At 35.4% G+C, this 14817-nt stretch overlaps 1 protein-coding gene across 1 annotated transcript in view; it reads right to left on the reverse strand.

Annotated features, from left to right (window-relative positions):
• Nucleotides 1–14817, reverse strand: part of LOC104406155 (ribosomal protein S6 kinase alpha-5-like) — a gene marked incomplete at both ends in the record, with an annotated part of 35921 nt that overhangs the window by 18600 nt on the left and 2504 nt on the right. The window contains 3 exons of the mRNA XM_010015065.1: nucleotides 969–1076; nucleotides 1582–1697; nucleotides 7122–7340. Of these exons, the coding sequence (XP_010013367.1) occupies nucleotides 969–1076; nucleotides 1582–1697; nucleotides 7122–7340 (443 nt within the window). The remainder of the gene's footprint in view (nucleotides 1–968; nucleotides 1077–1581; nucleotides 1698–7121; nucleotides 7341–14817) is intronic.

Here is a 14817-nt window from a genome sequence, read left to right on the forward strand (position 1 = left end):
ACTTCCTCACTTGCACTGGTCTGGCTGCTAATCCCTTGCAATGCCAGTTGAACTTCCTCTTGTTTTCACGCTATAATATAAAAGGAATATACTGACATCCGTACTATTTCCCTGCTTCAGAAAGTAACATTTTGTAGCTCTTAAAATGGTACCTCCCAAATGCTACCAGACTCCATTTGAAATGCAAATATTCTAGAGGAAACTACCAGTTATCTATTTTTAGAAAATCCTTCTGCTGCTTCTAACAAAGACTTTTAGATCTGCATTCCCAGATTTCAATATCTCTGATACTAAAGTGAAAGCCAAAAAATAGCCATTTTAAAATTTTCTCAGAAGTAAAATCCTGTGCAATTTTGACTCTCAGGAATCTAAAAAGCGTATCTGGAGATAGAACTGTACCTTACAAATAATTAACAACTAACATCAACAGTCAGAGATCACTATGTTAAGTACTACGCACGTATTTAATAAGATATAAGCTTTTATCCTAAAAGCTTGCAATTAAGCCTATTAAAAGTGACACAAAGACATGAGAAAGAGACAAGATAATAATACATTAATTATTATTAGCATAAAGAAGAGTCATAGCATACCATTTGCCTAGTCACTGCAAAGTATTAGCACAATCAAGCTTTTTTTAAAAGGTATCTGAAAATGATAATGTAAGTGGCTTTTCAGACTTATGGAGAGCTCTCTTTTTTCACATTAAGGGCAGCAGGAGGGAGCATGAAGGCATTTCAGGGAAAAATGGAACAGACAAAAATGTCTGACAACACTGGCAGGCCAAAGACCAATGAGCTGAAAGCTCAAAACTCAGTAAAACAAATTACTAGACTTTGTTCTATGAAGAGTCTAAAAGGCCGTTTTTTTCTGCCCTCTCAACTGTGTTTATGATTTCAATGAGACAGAATCTGACTTTGTGATGTTGCTAGATTCTGTCCATATTTACTGGAGATTCAAACACTCACCTCATCAGTAAGAAACTCCTTACTCAGACCAAAGTCTGTCAGCACCACGTGGCCATCAGAATCAAGAAGAATATTCTCAAGTTTTATATCCCGATATATAATTCCCAGCTGCAAAGAGAATACAAGAAAAAGTACTTCCAAATCAGTGTAACCACATCAAGGAGACATTGTTGAACGCATTTAAATAAAATACAACGCTAATGAAATTCCTGTTATTAAGGTAATTTGACCCTGAAAGTTGCACCTCTAGAAGCATAATTTTTAAATGCCTTTGAAAAAAATAACTTCAAGCAACTTAAAAATTCTTAGAAATTACACTGTGCGTTAATGTCTTAAAACTTAAAGGACATACTATACCCTTTGAATCTAAAAGTGACACAAAACAACACTCCACATGCTGCAGACAAAAACACGCAGCCTTAATCTGGTGCACATGAATAGATGCTTCATTGGGAAGTTTTTCTAATTATACAACTAATGTTCAGTTGCTACATAAAATTACTTTAAATTTAAAACAATCTAAAAAAAAATAAAATAGTTCTTCTTACTAACTTTATATAATGTAAAAAGTTTACAGTTGTAATCCCACAAAATCAGCACAAAGTTACTTTACCTTGTGGAGATGTTCAAGTGCCAAAACAATTTCCCCAATGTAAATTTGCACCTCATTTTCTGAGAATCTCTCTCTGTGTGAAAGGTGAGTAAACAATTCTCCTCCATTTATATAGTCTAGAAAGTAGAACAAAGAACCTTATAATTTCACTTCCTGACAGCTTAATTTTCTTACTGGAATATTAATAGGTACTTTGTAAGCTATTAAATAACATGTTCTGGGATCAGATGCTTTTATTTCATTGTAATTTAGTAATAATTCACCATGTTGTACAATACTCAATTTTCTTCTTAGAGGACTGATGGAAGAACACAACCAATTTTTTAACAGGCAGCAAAACCATAAAATAAACCTCAACTCTCCATGAATTATAAAGACAAATATTTTCTTCAAAATTGGACTTTTAGTTATTCATGAAAAAGAAGGAGTACAAATGATGGCTACAAACAGAATACTTTGGACACTCTTACGAAATACTTCAGAGCAACAAGACAGACTGACGTAACGCAATTCAGAAAACAGGTATTAGGTGAAATAAAACCAAGCCAAGTGCAAGGTCCTACACCTGGGTCGGCACAACCCCAGGCACAGCTACAGGCTGGGTAGAGAAGAGATTCAAAGCAGCCCTGTGGAGAAGGGCTTGGGGGGGGTGGTTGATGACAAGCTTGACAGGAGCCAGCTTCAGAGTGCGCTTGCAGCCCAGAAAGCCAACCGTATCCTGGGCTGCATCAAAAGAAGCGTGACCAGCAGGTCAAATGAGGTGATCCTGCCCCTCTACTCTGCTCTCCTGAGACCTCACTTGGAGTGTTGTGTCCAGTTCTGATGTCCTCAACATAAAAAGGGCATGGAGCTGTTGGAGCAAGTCCAGAGGAGGGCCACGAGGATGAGAAAGTTGGGGCTGTTCAGCGTGGAAAAGAGAAGGCTGCGTGGAGACCTCATAGCAGCCTTCCAGTATCTGAAGGGGGCCTATAAGGATGTTGGGGAGGGACTGTTCATCAGGGACTCTAGTGGTAGGACAAGGGGTAATGGCTTTAAACTTAAAGAGGGGAAGTTTAGATTAGATATAAGGAAGAAGTTCTTCACAGTGAGGGTGGTGAGGCACTGGAATAGGTTGCCCAAGGAAGTTGTGAATGCTCCAACCCTGGCGGTGTTCAGGGCCAGACTGGACAGAGCCTTGGGCGAAATAGTTTAGTGTGTGGTGTCCCTGCTCACGGCAGGGGGGGTGGGACTAGATGATCTTAAGGTCCTTTCCAACCCTAACTATTCTATGATTCTATAATAAGCAATTACAAGTTTCACCCTTTGTAAGGGGAACTTCGGTGGCAAAATTTACTAGAGATGATTATTTCTACACACATTCCCTCATGGAAACCACACTTGCATTCTCTGCAGGCTATGACACAAGGGTTTTGACCACAGTCAGGGTGGGGGGTGAAAAATAAAGTAATTTTTACAACAAAGTTCCACTACAACACAAATATATTTTACATGTACAGCTGTTCATGCTAGCAGTGTACATTAAAGCCATTAATTTGCAATCCCACAGCTCCCATATTGTATTTAGGATCTACATACACAGAGCAAGGAATGTGTTCCATATCTTACTTAACATTTCCTTCAATATGGTTTCTATAGATTCACTGGTATAACACATAAATCCACAGAAAAGGTCCAATGCTGTTATAACTAAGTAAATACTTGGAAGGAGAAAGAATAAATAAATAAACTATAGATACTCTGATCTCTTTTCTCTTTTCAGTTCTCCAAGTCTCTGTCTGGGGAGGTGTATTAGTGGAATAAAACAATATGAGGAAGATAATTTATTTAGATCAGAACACATCTGAAAAATAAAATAAAGTATAAATAACCCATATTTTACAATTGCTTCCTTCTTAAACACACCACACACACAAAAAAACCCCAGCAACTCAGCATTCTAACCATGAAGAAAACACACGTTTAAAAAAAAATAAATTCTAATCAGAACTGCTAACATGGTACAATTCAAGAACTGGATTTCCAGGCACTGTTCTAATGACTGAGACAAATACAAGCCAAACCTGCCACAGGAGTAGCAGAACAAGCCTAATTCTGTTCGGGTTATAACACTAACCACAGCCCAATGAAACAACCTGCCTTCAAATTCTTGGTGCTAAATCAAATGCACCACTGACACAATAGGGGGAAAAAAAAAACCTAATTATCAGTTACTTCAGTATAAACTCCAGCTGACAGGTCAGGGGTTTTTTTGTTTTTTGGTTTTTTTTTTTTTTTTTTTAAAGTATTAGTAGTTTAACCTCATGTGACAAGCTTTGTAGAGAACTGGTTGTAGAAAACTGGTACTCACATGCATACACCACTTTGTTCTTTCAATCATAGCTTAAAGTCAAGCTAAAAAATGGAATCAATTCCAAATCCTGTATTCTGGGAATCTGGCAGAAATGCAACTGCATGTCTGCACTTGATCCAGACTAAATTCATACAGCTATGGAATCTGATGGAACAAAGAACTGTATTAAATATTGCACTGAGGCTCAGATTCTAAAATCTCTTGAAACTGAAATGACATGTTGCTCATACCTCAAGCTCAGCTACAAAAACAAAGGCAAAGACTGGTTTCCGCAAAAATTCAGAAGCCTCTGAAACAGACTCCAACACTAAATCAAAGAAGTTATTTACACAGATTTATATAATGAGATATAAAAAACTTGCAACAAACAATTGGGTTTTTTTTGTCAGGGAAGGCATGAAGGCCAGGGACAAAGAAAAAGTAGCTTTAGGCCACGTTATGTAGAAAATACTTTCACTGTTACAAAAAGTGATTAAAAGAAATTTTTAATACCCCTCTGATTATTCCCATTTTTTGCTAAATAGAAGGGGAAAAAAAGAACCTTTCTGGCCCGAACTGATAGTCTGAGAATGGATTCATGCAGATTTGTGGGAAAGCAAAAAAAAAAAAAAATAAAATAAAAAATTATACAACAGCTTTGAATTTCTTACTTTAAACATCACCTTATCATTGTGTCATGGTGGGCATATACCCAACCTGCACCATCTGCTATGCAATGTTCTTCAGAACTACTGGGCTCCCTATTCTTCGACTCTTAGGAGAATATGTACATATTTTTAGGTAACTACATCCATCTCATGTGTGAGGATTTGTTTGGTTTGGCATGGGGGTTTTTTTAATACTTTAATGGTATCTAAACTGCATTCTAACCAAAAATATCTGGATTTAAAGAATGGTACTATAATATCTATAACACATGTTCATATTTTGCCGTATTTAATTTTTCTTCTTTTTTTTTTTCCAAATTACTAATCTGCAACTTCAATACAAAAGAAAAAAAAATCTTTATTATTAGAGGTTAACAACAAAGCTATCGATCTATTTCTAACTTTTTGTGTCTTTAGCATATTCCAGCTGATGACAATAGCTCACAGATTCCTTTAATGGCCTAGTCAGAGGAATTTGTAAGAATCCTTATTGAAAATGAGAGTATTGCAAAGGAAGTTAGTCAATACTCTATTTAAGCTTGAGCTCCTCAGATACCTGTATTATCTCACTGTAGCAAATGAAACCAAGGTATGTGCATAGAACACCTTCCTAAGAATTGTCAGACAGTGGTGTAGATTTATGTAACATTAATAAAATTTTATTAATTTAATGTCTAAATCAGCCTGCTAATAAAGGTTCAATAAATGGAAGTTACGAACTAAAAGGAATTGAAAAACTTGTACTTCAATTAAAGGATCATTTACTTCTTCAAATTTTTCACTCCAAAAATGTATCCTGCATCCAAGCATTAACTTGATTATTCATTTTCCAGTTTCAAAATACTCTAAGTAAGTGGCCTTTTAAAACTGCTTGTAATTTTCTTACAAATACATCTTGCGCACCAAACACAAAATTTGCTGCTGATCTAAAGGTGAAAGTATTTCTAATTTTAGAGTACTACCAAGTCTTATGAACAAGCTCTACTTTCAGCATAGAAATGTGTGATTTTGGATTGCCTCCTAACATCCAAAAATCAAAATATGCAGTATCTCAATACTCAAAGATCAAATGGTTTCATAAAGAAAGGTTTGGCAGCAAATGCTTCCTGAAGCAGTAAGGTTAAGAGTTGATTTTAATACTCTTACTCCAGGAGCTGAAAAAACATTCCTCATTATCAAGAAAAATCCTTCATCTTCCTGAAAAAGATAGGACTCTTCGAAAGCAATATAACTGGGGAATAAAGTAAAAGGAATGTAACTCCCTACTCTCAGCTTCTTTCCCCAGAATGTTACTGTCCTAAAAAAGGATAGTGGTAGAGAATGGAGACACATGGACATATGGAAGTTATATCTTAGTTGAAAACTCTAGGAAAGTTCCTGATCAGTCTTCTGCCAGCCTTGAAATGCTACAGAAATCAATGTGGTTCTTCACCTCAAAATGGAAAGCAAAACAGTAAGGATAGAATCAGAATGAAGAACGTTCTAATAGGGCTTGACATACAACAGTTCATTATCAAGCGTCTCTTGTAAATGCAGATTTACAAAAGTTAGTGGTAGAACTTGGCAAAATGAAGTATCACAACGCACAGAACAAACTGATCAACAAGTATTTTTACCAGCATTTTACAGCAGGAAGCCATACCAACAAGCTGTAGATTCCACTGTTGTAAGGAATTTGACCAGAAATAAAAGAAAGCGCAATCATCTTTAACTGGCATTGCCCACATTTGTTCAGAAAAAAAAAACCCAACAAAAAAACCAAAACAAACAAAAAAAAAACCCTGCCTGATACAGTCTTTAAGGTTGAAGCATTTCAGTGTTAAAATGGTGTACTACTGGTTAGCACAGTGATAAATAGCCCTGACCTCTCAGACAGATGACACCATTTCAAAACACTGATCACAGTAAGGACAATATGCTAGGTGGGTTTAGAGTGAAATGTACAGGATGTTTGAAGGCTTTCTGCTGCTTAAATATTCCTTACTTTTTTCTTCTTTCCTACCAGCTAATCCCAGTAACAAAGTCCTGTTTGGTCATCCAACCTTACTAATAACCTCTGTTTCACATACACAACAGCAGCATGCAGAGAAAATAAACTAGATCACTTTAATGCCCATATTCACAGAGATTAAGAACATTTTCATTCATGGTAGCAGTTTGTTTAAAAATCTGTAGAAAACTTAGGCAGCATATAACAATGGTTTAAAAAGTGCAAATAAAACTTTCATCTTCTAGTTAAGTTCAAGAAAATATTTCTCTTGTTTAAGTACTTATGGTCCTATACTTATTGATAATACTTCCACCTACCCCAAGTCAGACTAGCACACTGAAGTTCAAACAGGAAAACCACACACACAGACACTGTTGAAGATTAACAGTATTTTACTTCCTATAGTCTCTCATGCAATCTCCAAACACACAGTACTTAAGACCACATGAAAAAAAACCCTACAAAATATTAAGGAGATAAAAGGGCAGGGTTTTTTTGGTTTGGGTTTTTTTTTCCCAACTAACATAAGACTTAAATCCTGCAAACTACTCACCTAAGATGAGATGAAGCTTTGTATCTGTCTGGAAGGCATAATGTAACGTGACCAAAAACGGTGATTGCCTAATGTGCTCCAACACTTGTCGTTCTGTCCTTGTGTGCTCAGTTGTTTTGGCTTTTTGAACTATTGTTGCTTTCTTCAGTACTTTCATCGCATACAGCTTTCCAGCATCATGGCCACTTACTTTCCTTACTAGGAACACTTTTCCATAGGCTTAAAGAGAAGTAGGCAGGGGGAAGAAAAAAAAAGCAAAACAAACAAAAACAAACAGTCACCTACTCATACCACAGGTCTGGCTGATATAATTATTATTTTCAATTACTCACTGTTAACCACTACTCACAGTACCCATTCAGGCTAAAACCTTTCAGAACAAATTCTTTGTTTCAGACAGACATTTTCTGAGCAAAACTTCAACCAAATGAGTTTAGTGACTGAACACAGCAAGAGTGTGAAAAAAACAAGTAGTGTTTCGGGATTGAAAAAACACCTAAAAAGCTCCCTTTGTAAAAACCTAAAACACCTATACGTAGAATTTAACAAGAGTTTGGAGTTAGAGAGATGCTATTTTTTTGTCCTCAAAATAGTCTGTTCATATTTGCACAACCTACTGGTTCATTACTGGCATTACAGCACTGAAGTTCCAGAAACTCGTAGAAAAGCCAATGTATTTAGTACACAGGAATTTTCTGAGGCTCCAATACTTAACTTAGATGAGCATAACCTAGAGGAATTATCTAAAAAAGAAAGTTTTCTAAACACAAGCAGTAAAAGGTATAGTCACCAGAACTAAAAGGTAGTCTTCCCAGAGTTTTCAATTACTGTATCTATGTGTTCAGTTTACACATTTGGTTAAAAATACTCTCCATACTGGAGTACTAACTGATAGACTGGATTTTTAAGATTGGACTGTTTGGTTGGAGTTTCTTTATAAAAAGGGCTCCTGGGAATTGTACACAAGTAGATTGATACCTCAGCTAGGGAAACCTGTAGAAACAGTAAAGGTTAGAATTAGTAGATACACAAACAAGATACTACATAAAAGAATGTATGCTACTTTTGTAGATGATAATGATTATTTCTATTAATAATCACTCAAAACAATCAGGAGGAAGGAACAATGATATGGTTGACTTATTTAGATTTCCAAGATACTAAAGTTCCCTTACAAAATGGTCTTAAAAAACACTAAATAGTCATGGCTGCAAAGAACAGGGTCCTCTTATGAATGAAGAGCTGCATTAGCAAGGGGAAAAAAAAAAAAAACACAAAACCACAAACAAACCACACACACACAAAAACAAACAAACAAAAACAAACAACAACAAAAAAAAACCTAAAAGGTTAAAACCAAAAAACTCAGCTTTTTGGGTGAAAGGAGGTCACCACAGAAATTCATCCTGCCTGATTCACTCATATATGAATAGCGAGGAAGCTGACTTTCTTGGTTTAGTAAATCATCCACTGCAACAGAAATCAAAGCTGACTGCTGAAAACTGTACTACAGTATCAAAATATTAAGAAGCTGAAAAATAAAATGGCAGCTAAAATTCCAAACAGGTAAACAAGTAATCCATATGAAGTATGATAATTAATTGTGCATAGAGTTATAACTGAGAAAAAATAAGAAGAAAATAGAGTTATCAAATAGGTAACTAATATATAAGTAACATAGACTTTACCCTATGAGAAAACACCAGTGGTAATCCAAAAAGCAAATCGCACATTAGAACTTCAAGGAAATTATTGAAGGAGAAAAATGACACAAACGTACTCTCCTCCAAACGTTCAACACAAAACCAGAAATCCCTTATGCTCTGGTATGAAACCTTTGTGTGCTTGTATCTTGAATGACGCACACTTTTTGGGGTGTCTTGTCTCTTCTTTCCCCAGCTCTGCCCACCCCAGTCACAAAAGAAGTATAGAACAACTTTAAAAAAATACAGAAAAGGATAAAAGAATTCCTCTAATTATGAAGGGAACTAAGCACACTTAAGACCTTTTATTTAGCCTGAAAGATTAGAGTGCTTAAGAATATGCTAAACAGTTAAAAATAAAAAATGGTATGAAGGTAAGTGAAGAACAATTTTCTGTTATTTCTAGAAATAAAATACCAAAACTAAATCATCAGGTATCAAGATTAAGAAATGCCCAAAACACACAAATAAATATGTGGTTAAGCTGTGGAACAACTCATCCATTATACTGCAGATGTCAAAAACATAGATGAGTTCAAAATGATTATATAAATCCTTGAGGGAGATGAAAGTATAACAAGAATTGCTAAACAAGAGAATAATCTCTGGCTCAGGCAGACCCCAAACTGCAGGCTGCTACAAGTTCACTAAGGAAAACACCATTGTATGCCTCTCCACATTCTGTAGGATCTCCTTAAGCCATCATGAGAGACAAAAAACAACTACCTGAGTGTTTTGTTCAACCCCTATAATTACCTTCACATTACTTTCTCAAAGACAATGCTCACGCATCTCAAAACTGTAAATACACTAGACAAGGTATATTGTCCTGACACGAGGCACACAAATTTAGTTGGTCTTTAAAAATGCTACAGCAGACACTGTTCCCAGTAAGTAACTGGATATAATTCCAGATCCTTCCTCTTCTTTTCCAGACAGGTAATAGAGTTATAAATTATCAAATGGCATGTGTTTTTGTCCTACAACAGAGTTCTGCTTCATGCAGTATACGAAAGGGGTACCGTTCATATAATAAACAACTCTTTTTAAGAAGTTCTTTACCTGACTCATCACACCCTAAGGAATTATGCTTGCCTTCTTTACAGAACTCATTATTTTCAATAATGCAAAATTTTTTTCACAACAAACCTCTCAAGAATGGCAAATAGATCAGGACAGGTTGTGTAAACATATCTTTCTATATCGGGAGGCAAATGGGAGATACTCAGGACAATCTTTTTCAAGATGTTCAGTATTAGATCATATTTCCTGACTTTAATTCTAGTTAGGCCATCTCAAGTGTACCTAAGTCAGATTCACTGTTCACCAGCTGGTCATCAAGAAATGGAAAGACACATAGATGTAAAAAGATTTTTTTACTTTAGTAAAACACGCATGGGCTATATATCCTGTCAAAATGTACAGACACAACTGATCTGAATCAAGGTCATAAAACCATAGTATTGTGACCACAGTAATACTGTTATGCATATACATGTTTTTAATGCTAGTCACCTATTTTTCCAATATTGGATGTTAAATTATTTTTAGCATCTGAAAACCAGACACCTACTATTGAGAGTACTGATTTTAAATAAAAATTGCTTCCAAAAGTAGTATTTACATCTTTTTAAGGTGTTACTTCTCAAAAAATAAAAAAACAAACCCGTAACATTTCTGCATTCTACCACCAATCAACAAAAACAGCACGGAGAATGGCCTTAGCTTGCATTTCTCAACTGCTTATGGGAGCAGTCCAAGTTTTCACTAATGTTTCACAGCTGAACTTCCTTGCACCTCTCTGAAAAGCCCAGTCTAGAGCATTAAACAGAAGTTTCCTTGGGTTCCCAGGAAACAGTAGTTTTATCAGGAATGTTGGATCCAGAAAATCATTACGTAAAACTAAATTAAAACAACAAAAGGCCCTAGATCTCGGCTGCCTGTCTCATAAAATCACAGAATGGTTAGGGTTGGAAAGGACCTTAAGATCATCTAGTTCCAAACCCCCTTGACATGAACAGGGACACCTCCCACTAGACCATGTTGCCCAAGGCTCTGTCCAACCTGGCCCTGAACACTGCCAGAGATGGAGCATTCACAACTTCTTTGGGCAACCTGTTCCACTGCCTCACCACTCTCACAGCAAAGAACTGCTTCCTTATATCTAACCTGAACTTCCCCTGTTTGAGTTTAAACCCATTGCTTCTTGTCCTATAGCTGCAGTCCCTGATGAAGAGTCACTCTACAGCATCCTTGGTAGGCCCCCTGTATCTTTAATCACACTTAATAAAAACATACAATAATGCATCTTAAATGGCAAAACACTAGCAGTCTATTAACAGCACCTACTAGAGCTTTACATACAGCACAGGAGAAAATTACCTGGTAAGTGTAATAGCTGTAAGGAAATCTCTAGAAACTATACTAGTGTTATCATAAAACAATTTGTAACATAGAACTTTACCATGGTACAACTTGTTTCTTCAGCAATCTGAAAAGGACTGACAGAATGATGATGATTCTCAGCAGTTTTGATGAGAATAAATCTTAAGTAGCACTATTTTAATCAAATGACTCATGATACATTCAACACCAGGAAGGTATCTCTGATAACACCACGAAAAATCTACTTAAAAGACAACACTGCAAAAGCAATTCATTTGAGTGGCAGCAAGGAGAAGGCACATAAGGCTAAATGCAAAGAACACCCTTACCTGATAACCTTATTTGAGAAATTAAGAAAGCTTTCCTGAAGAAGCCACATTTTAATGTTTATTCTCATAAAATCTCATGCACATCTCAAGCAATTCCAAGGCAGAAATATTTAGCCAGCAATATATCCCCCATAAAGAAACATACACACAGAGTCCCCAAATATTCACCCCCAAAATTCATTAAAAATATTTTAAATGACAGAAGAACTAGAAGTCTATATAGTCTTATATAGTCTCATATATTATAAAATGTGTATTATACACATACCCAAACTATGTTAGACTGACCTTGCAGATTATTAAGATAAATACTAAGAAATTTCAAGTTTGAGAAAAAACAATTATTAGTTGCAGACTGATACAGATATCAGGCCTGTAACATGAATAAGAGATTTCATACCAGCTGTTTTTACCAAATTTCCACTTAATTTGTGAGGCAGAAAAATATAATTAGAGGTTAAAACTTTCATTTCTGCCTTTTTCATGAACACACATTGTAGTACACACCATCATAAGTAACAATTCAGCAAGTCATTATAATAATATTCTAAAGTACACACTTGCTGAAAGATAATGAATTAAAAATACATAGTATTCTTTGCTGCTTTATTCTTTCTGTATAAATGCAAGCACGTTAAACGACTGCATCATGCCAGCCAATTCTTACAGAGAAAAAAATCAAGCAATTCTTATTGTTCATAGCACACAGGATGGTTTATGCAGACTTCTAAATACATCAAAACTTGACATTTGTATACAGATAGTTTTAAAGCAATGTTTTCAAGTGTTAACATAAGCTACACCTCTTTCTTATATTACTTACACTGACAGTAAAAAAGAGTAATCATGAGCCAACAAAGAAATGGCTCAGAGATATGAAATATTTAAAGATTTGCATAAATTTCACTGAATTCTATAAATACATATGCCTAATGGCCTATTTTCACTTTTTATTGTTAAAGTAGTCTTTAGGTTTAATCTTCCCAAATAATTTAGACGCAGAACTCTCATTATGCATACATTTGTCCATAGTAATTGAAATTTGGGATATGGCAAAATCAGAAAGGCAGATAGCTCTAGCAGCTAAAAACAAAAAAAGCCAAGCAAAAACATTAACAAAGATCAAACAATTATTTTTAGACACTCCCTAATGTTGGCTCACTCTCCTGAGCACAGTAACCTCACTTCTTTCTCTTCCTTTTATGATGGAATATTTTCCATTTTCTTCAAGATGCTTTGAAAGAACTAACTTAATTTCACAGTCTTAACTTTATCAGAATGCCTTCTCACCTCTTAGATGGAACTTCATTATACTTTCTTGTATAACAAGATTTTGAGCTGATTATTTAAATCTGACATTCATCCTACCAATTTTCTTTCCTTCTCATGAATATATCCTTCAGATTCTAAGTATCTTCCACATATAAAGAGAATATCCTTCATACATAAGCACTTAACTCCAAAAGATCATTGTACTTGTTTCTAATCATTTTTTGTCTTCATCAGTGGACTGGAGTTCAAGCAGTAGACCAGCTTATTAGGGCACATGCTCCAGAACCACTTGTATTGTCTCTTCTTAAGCACAGTCGAAAGACTGAACAAAAGCAGCATTTATTAAAATCAGACAAAGCAACAGTTGAGTAGGGAAAAAAAAAAAAAAGAAAGAAAAAGAAAAAGAAGAATCTAGATGTAGAAAACTGCATGACCCAGAATGCACTTTACATTCACAACTTTTATTTTAAAAACACATTTACGAAGAATAAAGCTAATAAGCCAAGTAGGCATGTATAAACCAAAACAGTCACCTTCTCTTGTTGTTCCCTTCATGACTTTGGGAAGAACTAGATTGGTTTGCTGCAAGTATCCTTATTCTACAGAATAGACACTAGTTTTTGATGTCACAGGAAGAAAAAAAAAAGTTTTAACTAGATCGGAGGGAAACATGGATTCAGTGGACAGGAAATCTCAAAATTCCAAATCAGCAATGCTATACAGTAACAGCAGGAGAAAGTGACTTAAATGAAAACAAGAAGAGACTAGAATTTCAGAAATCATATACTGAGTAGAACATGTGCAAGTCAGAGATGTCAAGTAAGCAATACTTTGCTCCAAGAGCAACAAGTATATTATTGATAGCTTTAATAACAGTGGCATACTGTCATGTATTTTGTTTTATCAATGTAAAGTGTTACCGATTGCTTCAATGGGGAAGTTTATTACATTATTAGCTCTTTACGCAACATAAAAGGATCCAAATCAGATTAAAAGGCTACTAACTCAGATTTTTGCTTCCTCGTCTTTTCCTGTGAGACTCAGGTTAAAAGAAGAATGTGTACACTATGATATTCTTCTAATACCAAATATCCTCCTTTCTTATTCTAACCAAAAAAAACCTAGAAGATAAATCAGACTCTTACTTATCAATACAGAACACATGCAAATATCTTCTAAACCTTTTCCTCATTTTTTGAGAAAGCAAGCCTAAGGACAACTGAAATGCAGACAAGTAGTTTTGTAGAGGGTACTAGTTCTAAATGTGGCCTTACTCTTGTACAGTATCATTTAAGACAAGTCTGCAGTAAGAGCTTGCTATTCCAAATATTTATGACTTACTTTGCTGTGATTATAGTTTTCTTTGTGCTTCTTCTCATTCCCTCAAGTAAACATATATTCTGGTACAAAGAACTGAGAAGTCAGGAGTCACACTCACTCCTCCAACCTCAGTTTGAGTGTAAGATGTTGCGGGCCTAAACAGGACCCCACAACTCATGACACAACACACTTAAGATCCCATAGCAAAGTTTGCATGCAAACAGGTGGTTAGAGTCTTATGAAGTTTCTGAAAAATAATCTCTCTGCTGTGAAAGCTGTGGGGAAAACAACAAGGTACATGACACAGAAAAAACACAGAGTCCATAAAATAGCTAAATAATCGAATGGATAGCCCCAGACTTTTCACATGCAGCAGATATAACATGTAATCTGGTTTTCTAAACTTCAGACTGAGTGCTTGCACAATAATTCTTGGCATATGCCAGGTAGTTCTAGAACTTCCTAAAAACTAAGTTTTTACAAAGGGGGTTGTATGTTATTAAACTAACAATACGAGAGTTAATTTGTACCTGTTTTCTGTGGTTCTGTAAAAAGAAGAAATGCCTTAACACAGATATATTCTATTGCAAAATACCATTCTTCCAGAAACTTCTTGCAAGAATGAGGGGGGATTTTTGCATACTGCAATCTCCAGAATGCTTCTCAAGCTTGGAAATTAAAAATCCT

This window comes from Nestor notabilis, unplaced genomic scaffold, assembly GCF_000696875.1.
Source record: "Nestor notabilis isolate BGI_N333 unplaced genomic scaffold, ASM69687v1 scaffold2085, whole genome shotgun sequence".
In the NCBI taxonomy this organism is placed as follows: domain Eukaryota; kingdom Metazoa; phylum Chordata; class Aves; order Psittaciformes; family Psittacidae; genus Nestor; species Nestor notabilis.